Consider the following 15,304-nt stretch of genomic DNA (forward strand, 5'->3'; position numbering starts at 1 on the left):
CTAAGCGTTAACAGTAAAAATCCACGTCACAATGTCTCTCTCCTTAAACCGGTCTAATTAAAAGCTGCTAAGTAGACAACCCCTCTGTAAACATCAAGCAACAGTTATGGTTAAAAATTATTAAGCTTGTTAATTTTCCCACTTGCTGTGAACCCCAACACCCACTAGGTGCCACTGTTTTTCCTTCTCACAAAAAACAAACAAAAGTGAAAGCAGAGAGCCTGAATTTACCAGCAGATGGGAAAGAGATAAGTGCTACTTTCACGTGCTATATTATCAATTTTGTACGTTTACCGCAGACGGAAAAGGAAATGAAGTTTGTACCACAGAACTCAACTATTTACTACTTGACAAGTAGCAAATAGTCAAAGCTGAGATAAGAGCATTCACTTACTAAAATCTGGCATGCTCACAAGTAGAGGTTTGTAAAAGTGCTATATAGAACTATATAGAACCGCCAACAGGCCTGCCTCGAACACGTCAATTTGTCCAGAGATCTCCTATGTCTTATGTTTAAAGAGCTTCACTGCACTATGAAAGACCTCTCTGAAGCCTTTTAAGGAGCTTTGGATTGTTTAAGTAGTAAGGGGTGGAGTTTTGCTACAGAGCAAGGGCTTGAAGATTGGCCTTTGCACAAGTATTTTGTGATTGCTTAACATTGACATGAGGTATGCAGTAACTTGGGAACCTGTGCCCATACAACACGTTTCAACATGATTACTGCACCAAAGGTACAGCCACACACAACACAGGACTTGCCTGCTGATACCTACTGGGTCTTCTACATGTATCAAATATCATCAACACTATTTTTAAATTAACAATGGATTTATATTAAATTACAGTGGATGACAAATTCACAATTTCTCAAAATGAATTGCAAGGTGGTAACATTGAACATCCTTCCATTTGAAGTCTCCTACCCAAGTTTTGAGCATGTAGAAACAGCAAGCTTCCCCCCAGAAATGAATTTAACTCATAGGTAGGAAGCAACCCTCCCACTAAAAGGACTCCCAGCTATGTCCTGGCATCTCCCCAAGACTGCCAAGAACAGGATCAACTGTGGATGGTGGAGAAATTAACACTTGTGCACTAGGAACCGGCCTGAGACCCAGATCACTTCACAGAGGACTCAGCACAAGGTTTCAGATGGTAATTTTCAAGCATCCTACTGAGGCTGGATTTGAATTAAGAAGCTAGAGTGGAAAAATTCTATATCCATTACCAATATCCTAAGCCAGCCAATTCCCCATTTTTCCCAGACTTCAGACAGACCCAAAACATCATCAAGACCTAAACAAAGAATCCCAATTAGTTTCAGGGCTAATAGGTAATTTCGTTTCTAATTAAAGTTTTCCCTTAAGCATGGCAAGTCTGATACTGCAGCACCCAGGGGGACAGGCCAATTATGATAGCTGCATTTTTTTTGTATATAATTAAAATCTCCTCTATCGCATAGCCTACCATACTTAGCTGTGGACGTGTTATTTATACAGTTTTAATTAATTCAATTTAAATTAGCAATACGTGTATTAATTGAGATAAGCGGGTTTCAATCTGCCACTATTAAATAGCAGGAGCAGTTTTTGCTCTGCTTAAGAAGGCACTATGAAAACTGGGATGAGTAACTTCTGTAGGTTTTTTAATGACAAATGCAACCTCACCCATGGAGTAACACAAAAACAGTGAATAGCACAGAAAATTATAGATGACAGTATACCTGGGCTGAGTTTGATTTTTTTAAATGTGGTTTCTTACATCTAAAGTGTCCTTAATCTGATTCTGCATGTTTGTTCACTTAAAAGATTGAAACTGACCATCCAGATGTAGAAGACAAGTCATTTCTATTTATTGACAAATATTTGTTGCAACACCAACTCACTGGAATGCATATAAAACATTTACCCAGAAAGAATTTACTTACAAAAAAAGGCATTTTTACTTCAGTCTAAAAGTAGTTGTCTGTTTATTTTTTTAAGTCAATTTCTGAGCTTAGAGGATAGCTTTTGGTAAATATCAGTCCTTCTGCAGTGAAGATTGCTCTCCCATCACCAATCACTCTTCAACAGTTCCTGAAGATAGACAGAGTTGGCGTGATAAGCAGTCATCCAGTTAAAATGCCTATGAAATTTCCTATAGTAAGAGTGAGAAGCATAATAACTCTGCCATGTTCGGTAATAGGACTTCCAGTATTCTTCATAATTCTGAGTCTCATAGGGAAAGCCAGGAGAGCTCTCATCCTGAGTGCTGTATGAACAGTCTTCCTGGGCTCCTCTCTTTGGAGGACTGGGGGATTGTTGGTGGCGGCTTTTCTTACATCGTTTGGAATTTTGTTTCACCACCTTCTTTTTCACCGGACTGTGCTTTTGGATTTGTGGCATCTGTTGGTGCTCCACTGGGCCCATGGAGCAGCTTACGCTTTGGGAATAGTTTAGAGGAGCTTGATCTATAATGAGCACATCACTTCCTCTTTCTTGAGTATCTGAAGAGGCTTCAAAGTATGACTTGTTTCCCCTACTATGAGAGGAAGCTCTGGAACTGTACGAGTTACTATCACTATCAGTGTCCCCAAATGAGATACTGTCTGCTACTGAGTGCATAGTCTCTTCCATCCCTTTCTTTTCAAAAGCACCATTTTTAGGGTGCTGGTACTGCTCTCCAGGGCCTGTGTAACTTCTTATGATTTCAACCCTTTTCTCCAACCCTTCTTTAATAAAGTATTCATAGTCTTCAACAAACTCTGCAAAGCTCCATGGAATGGCAGGCTGTGGGTTCTTAAACGATGACAGGCAAGGAATTTTGGGGAGTGTATTTTTTAAGGTTTCCTTGTCCAGATGCTGATCAACATTTTGTTCAGTGGTTTTGCAAGCTGTTGCCATTTGATTTCTCTGCTGTGTGTTGACGTTTAAGGTCTTTGGACTCTTGCTAGTTTTTTCTGTATTTGCATGAGCTGGGCAGCCTTTTAGTAGCTGCTTCTGTTTCGAAACTCTTCTTGGCCTGGACATGGAGGAATTTTCACCTGGAACAGCAGGATCACATTGGGGTATCTGAGCACAGCTATTTATGTGTGTGTGGTGCATTGACTCCTCTGGTCTTTTATGGGTCAAGATATGAGCATTCACTGAAGCATCTGCGTGGGCAATAGCGGTGACCTCTACATCCCACTGTGCAAATTGCTCCATCAATCCAGTGGGTACAGGTTCTGCACAACAGAAAAAAGCAGCCATTCAGTCAAAAGCAGCACAAGACTTCTTTCTTGATCCTGAGGAAACAAGTATGTTTTGCACGCTATATAACAAAATCCCAAATCATAACAGCTTGTAAAGTGACAGTAGTCAATTTTGCTCTTTTTCCATAAATATTACCCGTATTTCTGGTGGAAGTTTTGTTTTTGTTTTAAAAAAATACAATAGATGCATTTCTCTATTAGAATGTCATCATTCTTTTTATAAATTATTCACGGTAAACTATGCCTATTATTCCAAGGGTAACCATAGAGAAGAGCAATAACTCAGGTTATTAGAAGATATATTTATGGCTAACAATGGTCAAACATAATACAATATTACCTCTCTACTCCAGCATACATCCTAATTAAAAACATCAGTTTTAAGATATATTAAAAGTGTTAAAAGAGGCATGGAAAGGAAAATACAAAGCATTGCTAACAGGTAAATTCTATTGTTGGAGAAAAGTGATGGTGAATCCATTCAGATTTCCCAGTTCCTTTCTCTTCCACTCCACTATTGTACCCATAAAGCCCACAAGACCTCAGCACTCCATTCTGCAGTTCCCATTGCCTTCTTATAAAACTCTATCCCTAAGTTTTAATTTTGTATTGCTTTGTATAATTGCAGTGATTTAAAATAAAGGTACAGGCCACCTAGTTAAGAGCTATTTATGTACGTTGTCAGTACCAACAGTCTGCCTTACAAGTCATATATGCAGCTATTAGACTTTGCATAGTATCTGTATATTAAACCACAGTTCATCATGACCACCTGTGAATTCAACTGTCACATTAAAACCAAAAAAATAACCAAGAGAGTTTAATGCAGACATATTCAGGAGACAGACTGTACCTGGTAAAGGAAGGAGCTGAAGATTACATTTCTGTGCAATTTTCATCATCATATTCTCTTCCTCCCCACGGCAACAGTATGTCACAGCTAGGCCTAAGGTTCCTACAATACAGGGAGCGAGAGAAGAATTAGCTTGCCAGTTCCACAGATGCACCGCTTGCAGCTGCACAACCCCACAACAGTGTTTTACCAAAGCGTCCAGCTCTGCCAATCCGATGCATGTACGTTTCCCAGTCCAAAGGCACATCCAGGTTGATGACAAGATTCACCTTCTCAGCATCAATTCCACGAGAAGTCTTGAAGGGGAAGTGTGTGGGGGAGGGGGGGGGGGAAACAGACATAATGGTGACTAGTCATATAAGAGATGCAGTTCATCTATCAATTCAGGAGGCCCTTCTGTAAATTCTATGTATTTCAACACACTATGTGAAAACTATAATTTCCTGGCTTGCTTACGTTATCTAGAAATAAGTGTATAAGCACTTGGCATTGAGATGTACAACTGGAGGATCATTTGTATTACCGTGGAGGAAGAATAAGCAGATGTCTGGGTACCAAGGGAGCACATATGCTCCAAGCTTAGGAGAAATATACAGGACAGTAATATTTTTGGGTGACATAATTTCAAGCACCGAACTGAAGACAGCAAGAAGGAATAACCTTGCCCGGTCTTTTCATATTTTTAAGTGTAAAGAAAAAAAATTGTACCAAAGCCAATACTCCTGTGCTTCAGACAAAAGAGATATTGCTACTGCTCTCCTTAAAATGTGAAAGAGGTGTTGTGCTGGTATCACACGAAGGAGAAAAGTAACTTCTGTTCCCCCATACCACCATCAAAAGATAGACACTTATTTCTTTGAAATTCATATAGCCTTCCAGAGCCTAATTACAAAAAGGTAATTAAAAATAAATAAATATTTAAACTTTATGTTTTTTAAAAGACTTTGAAAATTGGTTTTGTTTTCTGAAGATGAAAACTGGGTGGCAGTTTGTATGCTCCGCAGGGACAGAAAGTTGCTATTTTCAGATAAATGTTCTATAAATACTGTTAAGTCAGCTCTATCTCCGTCAGCTCTACAGTACATGATTTATATTCTAGAGAACTACTTCTGCTCAACAGAAAAAAAAAAAAAAAACTCACTAAGTCTGTGGAAATCAGGACTCTACAATGGAACTGCTTCAATTTAGCCATAGCATCAAGACGCTGGTTCTGATTCATACTTCCTGAAGAAACAAAAATGAATATTTAGAAACTGAAAGAGTATTTAGGTTATTTAGCCTTGTGCTGCTCAAACCCAGGGAAAACAGGGCTCAATAAATTCTACTCCTGAAAGCTAGTGAAGTGGCATCCATCCTTCAGGCACTAATTCTAAGCCATGTTGTATCTACACCAGGAAATGGGGGTGACTGGAAAGTAGACAAATTTGAAAACATGATTAACAAAGTAGGGTATAAAATTAATCTCTTTTTGAGAGATTATCCCTTTCTCAAGTGTTTTAATAACTTGGGTAACAGGGAATGCAAATAAGTTTGACTTACTAACTACCATAAAGATGCAAATGTTCTTACAGCAAGGGGAGACTACAGGAAAAGGGATTAGTGTTAATTACAAAATAAACAAAAAAGGATGGTTTTGTTATAATTGTGCTGAGCTTTGTTTTATTGGCTTCTAATTGAGAGATATTCTTAAGTGCCCAAATGCATCAAATTACTCCACACTTCTGAACATTTCAAACACAAGAGGACTTTCCTTTCCAAATACATCAATCTGTTACAGTACTCCAAAGCATAAGTGGGATTTTAAGCAAATATTTAAAGATTCTCAGTGAACCTGCCGAAATATGAATGGTGAAACATTACCTGTACATTATTCATATAAATGCCACCAAGTCCCCGCTTATGTCCTGCATACTCCAATGGCTACATTTCTACTATGACTATAGGTCAGTTTTGTACAGAATTCCCATTAACAGAAGCAGTAAGTTCCAAATGTACTTGCCTGAAATGCACTCAGCAGGAAAACCTTTGGATGTCAGTACTTCAGCCAGGTGTTGAGCCCTAATACAACATATACATAAAGGTTGTAAATAAAATTACATGCTTCCAGAGTTTCTTCAAGATGACAGACTGAAGATGACTTAACAGCCTAAGCATCAGATCTGAACTTTCAACTCTTTTACAGCCAAAGATTAAAATTCCAGCAGTTGTTTCAGCCATTCATCTTGCTAAGTTAGGTACAGTGACACTTTGCAATTTTGCAACTGATGGATCTTTCAGCTTCGACTTCAAAAATCAATTGTGCACAGACATTAGTTCCCACAGCACTCAGGTAAATGCAGAAATTGGCCTGATGTCAAAATTCTCCCCTACCCCTACACTCGCTTAGTACTATGTACCACTGTTCAAGCTGCAGCCCTGCATTCCAGAAACGGTAGCATTTCAGAGTTGAAATTTGCATGCAGGTTGTGTAGTACTTTGGGCTCTTTATGAAAAGTGCTATAAAAATGGAATATAGTATGCCCACTGTTCACAGACATCTGCAAACATCATATTGTTAGTTTTAAAAAGTTCTTGTTACCTGCTATGCAGATTTGAGAAGACCAAGGCCTGATTAAATGGAATCTTGCTGAAGAGCTCCTGCAAGTGCTGCGCCTTCTCCTCAAAAGTCTTATGAGGAAGTGAATGAGAATTCACAATTTTGTAATATTGCTTCAGCCCTGTGCAAGAAATCAAAGCATGGTAACGTTAACAGTCCAAAAAGTCACAAAAAACTAGCAATGAATTGGTATTAAAAAGTTGATTCAAATATGTAGTAGCTAGAATAAGAACATTAAAGAACTGGGAAATATTAGTTAACCAATATCACCACATGCTGAATTGGAATCTGGAAGGCTATTTTTCTTTAAAGTTTGGAATCTTTTCTTGAAGCTATGGAAAAAAGATAACCGCTCTCCCATCATAGATACTTTGGCTAAGAAAAGTTTGGGTATAAGCACTCTTTTGAACAAATCATGTAATCTATAAATAAAAGTGATAAAGTGATATTTTGAAACTTTTTTTTTTTGGTTTTATTAATTATACTCGTAGCTGAATGTTAAATATATTCAGATTTTATTTGCCTAAAAACATTAAAGTTATGGATGTGCAACTTATACATACCAATGAGACTTGGGTCAGTGGGGTTCAACCTCACAAAGGTAGGGTCTCTCATGTACCTGGTCAAAGCATTAGCCAATGATTCAGGGTAGGTAGCAGAAACAGCCAGCATCTGTTTGTTGGCTGGCAAAGAAGAATAAATCCAACTAAGAGAAAGTAAGATATTGAAAGTGAATGTATCCCACATAATGCATATTTTAGAGCTGAAAGATTCTGCATGTTAAAACTACTGCTAGGCTTGTGAGAGAAACACTAGTATTTTTCTTACTTGACTTGTTCCTGGAAGCTGCCTTCTTCCAGAAGCTTGTCAGCTTCATCAAGAATGAAAAGGCGGATACTGGCTGTATTCAGACAGTCCAATTCTATGAGTTGCTTTATTCGACCTACATGATAAGAGAGAAGTGAGACACTTGAGCTCCAAAAATATTTATGAAAAAAATCTGGTTGAGACAAGACAAGACAAGACAAGACACTATCTGTTGCAAATCAAAGACTCGTTACCTAACCCACTTATTAAATAAATCTTTTTTAAAAAGCATATTTAGACTAATCACTCACTAAAAATACTTCTCTGGTCTAATTTTCTTTTGCTTCAGGCTTTGAAACTGTCCCCTGTGACTATAGGACAAGAATTCAAGAGTGCGTTTATGTACCAAATATTGTTCTGTTGAAAAGTGTGTCACTGAATTGTGACTAAAATATAGTGAAGTGTGCTCTTACCTGGAGAGCCTACAGCTATGTGACACTTTTTTAGTCTCATTTTGTCTTGATTCAAAGGAGTCCCTCCGATGAAGACATGACATTCCAAGCCCTCCATTTTGATTCCAATAGTTGTGATAACAGCATGAATCTGCACTGCAATTTCTCTTGTAGGAGCTAAGACTAGGATCTGAAATAATAAAGAAGTTGGCTTTGAAGGGACAGTGATGGCTCAGTGGATTAAATGCAGTCTTTCACCTCTACACCACTGCTTTAACTACAGCTTAGGTGGCCGGCGACAAAGTTTTTACCATTAGCTGTTTCATGACTTGTGTAACACTCGTTGGAAGTCAAGTCCTTACTGGACAGGTCCTCCCACCCCCAAATCAATAAGTTGAGACTGAATTCCTTCGGCCCCCATAAAAGTTCCCCCTGCACAGTAGACTTGAGGCATATTGACAGAATGGTATAGGTGGAAGTCTACCATCACAATCCATGATATACTTGTCCTAAGAAAATATTTCTATCACTGAACTTGTCGAGCCAACAAGATGCTTTTTTGTGCTTTCAAGCCTAAAAATGACCAACAAGGGAGGCGTGGGTGTTCCCCTTATGCCCCCCCCCATATTTACTTCATTATAACCTATCAAGCAATCTACTACTAACACAGATTACAAAATAAATCAACAGCTCCGCAGCACTGCATTCTTACTAGGGGCTTCTGGCATCAAGGCACTGAGATTTAATGGTAAAATACATGATGCGCTTCATTCAACTGTAGGCAGCCACACAGCCCCCAGATTAAATTGACCAATATCCTGTCCTGTATATGGAGCTTAGTGTAAAACCTGGGGTCTGGGTGATGATCTCTTTGGTTATTCAGATACCTTGGTCAAGGACCTGGAGATGTCCCCAGGCCACTATAAACCACCACATCTTCAGGGCTCTCACCTGGGTTGCCGGGTTTTCCAGTATGAGGGAATCGAGGGCAATGGTCGAGAACACACAGGTTTTGCCAGTGCCAGATTTTGCCTGCACAATGAGATCTGAAAGGGGTTGAAGGGCCCAAGTCAGGCAGCAGCCAGAACAGGGTCACCCAAGTGATGCACGGTTATTAGGGGCTTTGCAGACTCCCTGCGCTGGGACAGGGGCCGAGTCTCTACTAATCTCTCCTTCCCTTGAGAAGCAGAGCACAGGCCCCAGCTCCAGAACCCAATCCCCCGCTCCCGGAGAAAGGGGCAGCTCCAGAACCCGACCCCCCCCGAGGGAGGGGCCCCCGCTCCCGAACCCGCCCCCCCCATGGGGGCCCCCGCTCCCGAACCCGCCCCCCCCATGGGGGCCCCCGCTCCCGAACCCGACCCGCCCCCCCCATGGGGGCCCCCGCTCCCGAACCCGACCCGCCCCCCCCATGGGGGCCCCCGCTCCCGAACCCGACCCGCCCCCCCCCATGGGGGCCCCCGCTCCCGAACCCGCCCCCCCCATGGGGGCCCCGCTCCCGAACCCGCCCCCCCCCATGGGGGCCCCCGCTCCCGAACCCGCCCCAGCCTCACCCAACCCCCTCCAGCCCCCGCCCCGCCACAGCCCCCGCGCCCACTCACCCAGGCCGCAGCGCCCCAGCGGAATGGCCTTCAGCTGCACCGGGGAAGGCCTCAAGAACCCGGCGGCCTCCAGCCCCGCCAGCACCGGGGCCGACAGCAGCAGCGACCCGAAGTCCGCCGGGCCTCCAGGGATCAGCACGTCCCGCGTGCGAAGCCGGGGCTCGGCGGGAGCCGCGGCAGGAGCCGCCATCATGGGAAGCGGCCGAGATTGGGAACTCTCGCGAGAAGCCGCAAAAGCCCGCGAAGCCTCCTGGGGGAAAACTTTATCAGCAGCCCCACCGCGCGGACACGGCCACGGGCGGAAGGAACCATTATGTGTTTGGGGGGGGGGAGGTGGAAGGAACCATTGGGGTGATTTGGTGATAGACTCCTGGGGACTGAAAGGGGGGAGGCAGGGAGCTGTGGGGGGAGGAGGCAATTGGAGAGTGAGAAGGTGGGGCAGCAGGGGGCTCCTATGAGGGGGCACAAAGGGGAGCAGGAGACTGGGGAGGGGAAGCATAGGGGCTCTGAGAGGTGGGGGCATCCCCCACTTGCCCCCCCATCCCACAGGGCATCCTAGGGTGACCAGATGTCCTGATTTTATAGGGACAGTCCTGATTTTTGGAGCTTTTTCTTATATAGGCTCCTATTACCCCCCACCCCTGTCCCGATTTTTCACACTTGCTGTCTGGTCATCCTAGGGCATCCCCACTTGCCCACCGAGTTGCTTTCCTTCATGAGCACTTCACTCCCCCAAATCTTGGCACCACACTTAGCATGGGGTATAGCACATTCATCAGAATTAATACACCCGCAAGATCCTGAGTAGGATTAATGGATATGCCCATCTGTTTGGGCATGGTTCTCTCCCTTGTATGGGGGGATACTTGACAGGCGCTTGTAATTTTCTACCGCTAACCCCTATGATTTTAATAAGTAAAATAAAAGTGGATGCAATAGCTCTGGATAGCTTGAAAGCTTCGCTCTCTCTCACCAATAGAAGTTGGTCCAATAAAAGATATGACCTCACCCACCTTGTCCCTCTAATATCCTGGGTACATGGCTACAACAACCCTGCATACAGCAATGTTCTTAATTTGTCCTGAGCAATATCTGCATAACATGTAGACAGTTTCTTGTCAGCAGAGGGTGCTGCCACTGCACATATTATGTTTCCTTTATTGATTTTGACATAAACGTGTAGCTTAATCGGGTCTGTGTGTGTGACAGGATGGCAGAGTGCACATAGGATTTCCCATGGAAGATGTGGGGAAAATTTGCTCTTGCTGCAAATTGTCACTACCACAGATCTACAGACTTGGTTTGGGGCTGATTTATATTAAATTTATGCAAGTGGAACTTACTAAATGGACACATACAGACTAGTCAGGTCTAATAATCTATTGAGGTTAATTTTAAGAAGCTCAGCATTTGAATTTGGAGTAACAAAGCATCAGAAATTTAGCATGCCAGTTTATTACTACTCTTAATTTGTATTACAGTACACCTAGGGATCCCAACTGAGATTGTGCTAGGTGATGTACATACACTTAGTAATAGGCAGTCCCCGTCCCAAGGAGCTTCCAATCTAATTAAACAAGAAGAGTGAAAGTATTAATATCCTCAGTTTACAGATGAAAAACTGAGATACGGACAGATTAAGTGATTTGTCCATCATCCAAAAAGTGCATGATAAAGTTACATACTGAACCCAGATCTCCCTGGGTCCCATTCTGATACCTTAACCACAAAACCATCCTTCCACTCAGTCAGTGCCTCAACTTTTACTTTTCTAGAAAAATTAGGAAATATGAATTCCTTGCTAACAGACCTTTATTTATTTATTCACTTATGTTTGTTAGCTTTTAGCCTCTAGCTCAGCGATACGGTTTAGTAGCATGCTCTGTATGGAGCAGGTTATAGAGCTCAAACAGAATCCCATTACATTTTGTTCCATATGATAAAAAGACCCCTTCAGTAAACCAAACACTCACACCATTTATCTCATATTTGCTGCTCAGAAATTGTAGCCGCGTAGGTTTGAGCATAAAAAATAACCCTCCATAACTGAAATTCCACCCACTGAAAAAACTCTGTGTGGCTGTGCAACTGACATGATTAATTACACAATTTAGTAATGTGGTATGATCCTTCGAGGGTGAGGGCTGGGTTTGTTTTGCTCTTTATAAAATCTGTGTCTATTCATTATTGTCCATGGCTGGGTAATAAATAACTTGCCCTGTTTGGCATATGGTTTATTGTAGACTGATATGCAGTTCAACAATAACTTCGACTGTGTGATTTATTAGGTGGGGAAGTGCGCAGTAGCTTTAAAGGCAAGTAGGTGGAATTTAATTGATAGTGATTGTCGGTGGCAATGTGCCACGTCCAATGTTATCAACTATTGCAGCTATTCCCATTGTTCTCTGTTGGCAGATGTGTCAGACTGGACATCCAGCAGTTCTATTTTTTATTTAATTTTAAATGACTTGGAGTTTTCAATATATAAACCTACCGGTAAAGACCTGGCCCCACTGAAACCAATGGAGAAAAAATATCATATTGATTTCAGTGGAGCCAGGATGTCACCTACAGACTGAACAAAGGGGAAGGAAGGAAGGAGGATAGAGTGGTGGTCCCTGGGATACATGTGTCTGTGTGGGACACATTCACTCTGGTTCTCTGAGACTATTATTGCCTCTTGGATCTTTGAAAGTGATTTTTCACATCCCCAACTACTATTTTAATCTCATAACTGATGCAAGATTGAAGATTCCTTGCCCTAGATATCTTTGAAGGTGTAGTACATCTGATAACATTCACGCCTTCCTCCTTCTCCTCTCTCCCAGCTGATGTTCCAGTACTCTCTTTTCCTTCATTAACACATTTTCTCTATCTTCCATCTCCCTCGAGTACCTTAGTATTTGATTCTGCTTACCAGGGCTTTTTTTTTTTTTTTAAACAAAACGAAATCATAAGTTTGCTTTTTTAATTTAATTTTTTTTAGCATGTGGCTGTGTGATAATTTTAGACCTTCTGCCTGCTCTGCATTTCAGAGCTTTCTTTACAAAGAAATTCTGAGCTCCTTTATGTGTACAGTACTTTGTACCAACGTTCTTCACACATCTTAAGTCCCAGATGCAAGCATGCTCTTTGTATTTGTACACATACCTCACCTAATACATAAACCACAAGAGAGCTTTTAGGTCTTCTAGTCCATTCATAGCATTTATGTACTACAGTGATGGGCACTCTCCAAATACCACAGATAGATTTTGTCACCTACAAAATGTGTAGTTGAGTTCTCTACGAACTCTGCAGTTCTTCCATAGTTAGATAGCTTAGACAAGTATAAATGAGTACTATCTAGGTGATCACTGTACGCTTGCAAAACCATCTCGAACTATTAGGGATTAGGACAGAAGGCAGATTATCCCACATCTGCCCACTGCAGGGTTTCTTGCCCCTTCTTCTGAAGCATTGGGTGCTGGCCACTGTCAGAGACAGATACTGGACTGATAGATCACAGGTTTGATCCTGTCTGGCAAATCCTAGGTTCTTATGCTTCTGTTTCTGCAGCAGGTTCCAGTTTGGTACTTTAAGCGGACAGCATAATAAATGAATATATATATTTGGCATTGAAGAAAAAGGGTAATTCAGTTTGGAACGATGGAAGCTGAGAAGAACCGCATCGATTCAGTGCCCGAAGCAGCAGTGTTCTTGGCAGAATCACTGCCTCTGGGGAAAGGAGTCCCAGTATAGATGTCTGTATGAAAATTTGTCTCTGCACCCAGCTGCAGAGGAAATAATCACACACAGATGGAAACTTGCAGTGGGAGCAGGAGAAAAAAAACATCATGGCTGACATGAGCTACCACAGCTTTGGTAGATGTGATATTCTTCGAGGTGCCGTTGGAACCAACCTGGCACTGCTCCAAGCTTCCTAGCCAAGACTGTTAAAGGAGCCGATTTCTTTTTGAAATTGGGATCCCAAGAGGAAACTGGCTGCATCTCAGGCTGAACAGCAACACCAACTCCTTTCAACGAATTTCTTTAGAGCGCCCGGCAATTCTTTCCTCCCAGCCGAAGTGATGATGTTGAAGTTGCAGTAGTTCCCAGTATTGCTACTTTCCCACTGTGCATGACATACGTACATACACAAATAAAAGCAACTGTGAGAAAGTGATCCGTAATGTGCAGCCAGTTATCCCTCAGAACCCATGCAGCCGTTCACATGCAATTGGTGTTTGTTTTAGGGATAGAACCTTAACTAGACACAAAGGTTTGCAAGGCCTCTGCATTGCAGGGGTGGATTTAAAACACAAGCAGATGCGGAGATCTCCTCAGCAAGACCAACACAGGAGATTTCAGGAGAGAAGTGGGCCGGGAAGACAGGGAGGACGCTTGGCACAGGGCTAGTGGGAGGCTGTGCCAAGTGCAGGGGCAGTATGAAAGAAGACACAAGGCCAGGAGTGGGAGGAGGACTCAAAAGGAGCAGTCAGATCAGGAGAGAGGAAGGAGAAGAGTGTAGGAGGGCAAAGTAGGGAGGAGGAAATGAGGGGAGTGGTATCTGTGGGGGCTGAGTCATGGGGAACCTTCAAGTGAGGATGGGAAGTTTGAACCTGATCATGATTCCAAAGTAGTGTCAACAACCTTCTTCCTACTACATGCCCTAAAACGAAAGCACCAATAAGTGTGTTAATCAGGAAAGAGAACAGACACCAGGAATCATCATTACTGCCATGAACCAGAGCGAGAATTTTGTCTTCTGAATCTTTTAGCTTCTTGGATAGGCCCTGTTTTACAAAACCACAGCCCAACTGATACAAACAGGCATTGCAGCCCTTCTGAGGCCTGGGTATGACAGTAGTGGAGCTGGGAACCAAAGGTGAATGAGAGAGAAAAGCTTTTAAGAGAGCATTCACTACAATAAAGGTCAAATCCTGGACTGGTTGAAGTGAAGAGGGTCGACACTGGTTTCAGGGGTGAGCAGTATGGTCTGGGACCAACATGGTGATAAAACTGCGCACATAAATTAGCTCCATGTTTTATTTTTCAGGTGAGGTTTTGTTAGGTGTTTGTACTGATTTAAAAAAAAAAATACAGCCCCTAGTCCATTTTTAGTCAGCAGGGCTTTTTATTATTATTCCATGCTGGCTCCTAAGGGGAAGTAAATGTCTAACCAAGAGATCATTATCACTGTATAATCTGGGTCCTGAGAGAGACGAGGAGCCTTTTAGAAATATGGACGTAGCAAATGGTTTGATTAAATAAAATCCCTTGTAACCTTTTTAAATTAAATTGATGTGATCTAAACAGACAATGAAGGGCGGCAGGAAGCATTTGCTCTCTGGGGGAGGAGCGGGGCAGAGGTGATAAAACAGCAGTTGATCAGTTTTATATGTTCTGAGCAGTAATTTTTCTTACCCTTAGTAGGAGGCATCTTGTAATGCATCTTAGGCAATTTAAATATAAAGAATCATTTCTCTTTGTGCTGTATTGTTATTAGCGTATTCTTCAGGCTGTAGCCCACGAACGCTTATGCTCAAATAAATGTGTTAGTCTCAAGGACTCCTGTTCTTTCTTCAGACACAGTATCTTAATTCAGAATGGCACTGCTATTTTTTATTTATTTACATGTTTCGGGCTCTATACTAGGCTCTGGGATGGAGGAAGGGTTATTAGAATCAGCCCAATGGCTGTACGCTGCGTAACCACGGGACATAACTGGCAGCTTTATTGTTCCACTGATGCTTTCCCTGTAACGTCAAAGAATTTAGGTCTCACTCC

General features: G+C 42.2%; 1 protein-coding gene across 1 annotated transcript; it reads right to left on the bottom strand.

The window, feature by feature from the left end:
• Positions 1 to 1,827: 1,827 nt before the first annotated feature.
• Positions 1,828 to 9,731, bottom strand: DDX20 (DEAD-box helicase 20). Its single transcript, XM_054027827.1, has 11 exons — positions 9,536 to 9,731; positions 8,889 to 8,983; positions 7,959 to 8,127; positions 7,507 to 7,621; positions 7,242 to 7,384; positions 6,661 to 6,799; positions 6,082 to 6,140; positions 5,224 to 5,306; positions 4,273 to 4,378; positions 4,083 to 4,184; positions 1,828 to 3,202 (listed from the first exon to the last, which is right to left on the bottom strand). The coding sequence occupies exons 1-11, from the start codon at positions 9,726 to 9,728 to the stop codon at positions 2,049 to 2,051; spliced, it is 2,358 nt and encodes a 785-aa protein (XP_053883802.1). The 5' UTR covers positions 9,729 to 9,731; the 3' UTR covers positions 1,828 to 2,048.
• Positions 9,732 to 15,304: the final 5,573 nt, after the last annotated feature.

This window comes from Malaclemys terrapin, chromosome 4, assembly GCF_027887155.1.
Source record: "Malaclemys terrapin pileata isolate rMalTer1 chromosome 4, rMalTer1.hap1, whole genome shotgun sequence".
NCBI classification, from domain to species: Eukaryota; Metazoa; Chordata; order Testudines; family Emydidae; genus Malaclemys; species Malaclemys terrapin.

What these genes read in the sequence shown, in the direction of transcription:
- DDX20 (XM_054027827.1), bottom strand. Translation starts at nt 9,728, where the DNA reads ATGATGGCGGCTCCTGCCGCGGCTCCCGCCGAGCCCCGGCTTCGCACG. An exon ending in GCTGGGGCGCTGCGGCCTGG is followed by an intron (nt 8,984 to 9,535) that starts GTGAGTGGGCGC and finishes AACCCCTTTCAG; the next exon opens with ATCTCATTGTGCAGGCAAAA. An exon ending in TTCTCAAATCTGCATAGCAG is followed by an intron (nt 6,141 to 6,660) that starts GTAACAAGAACT and finishes ATGTTGTATTAG; the next exon opens with GGCTCAACACCTGGCTGAAG.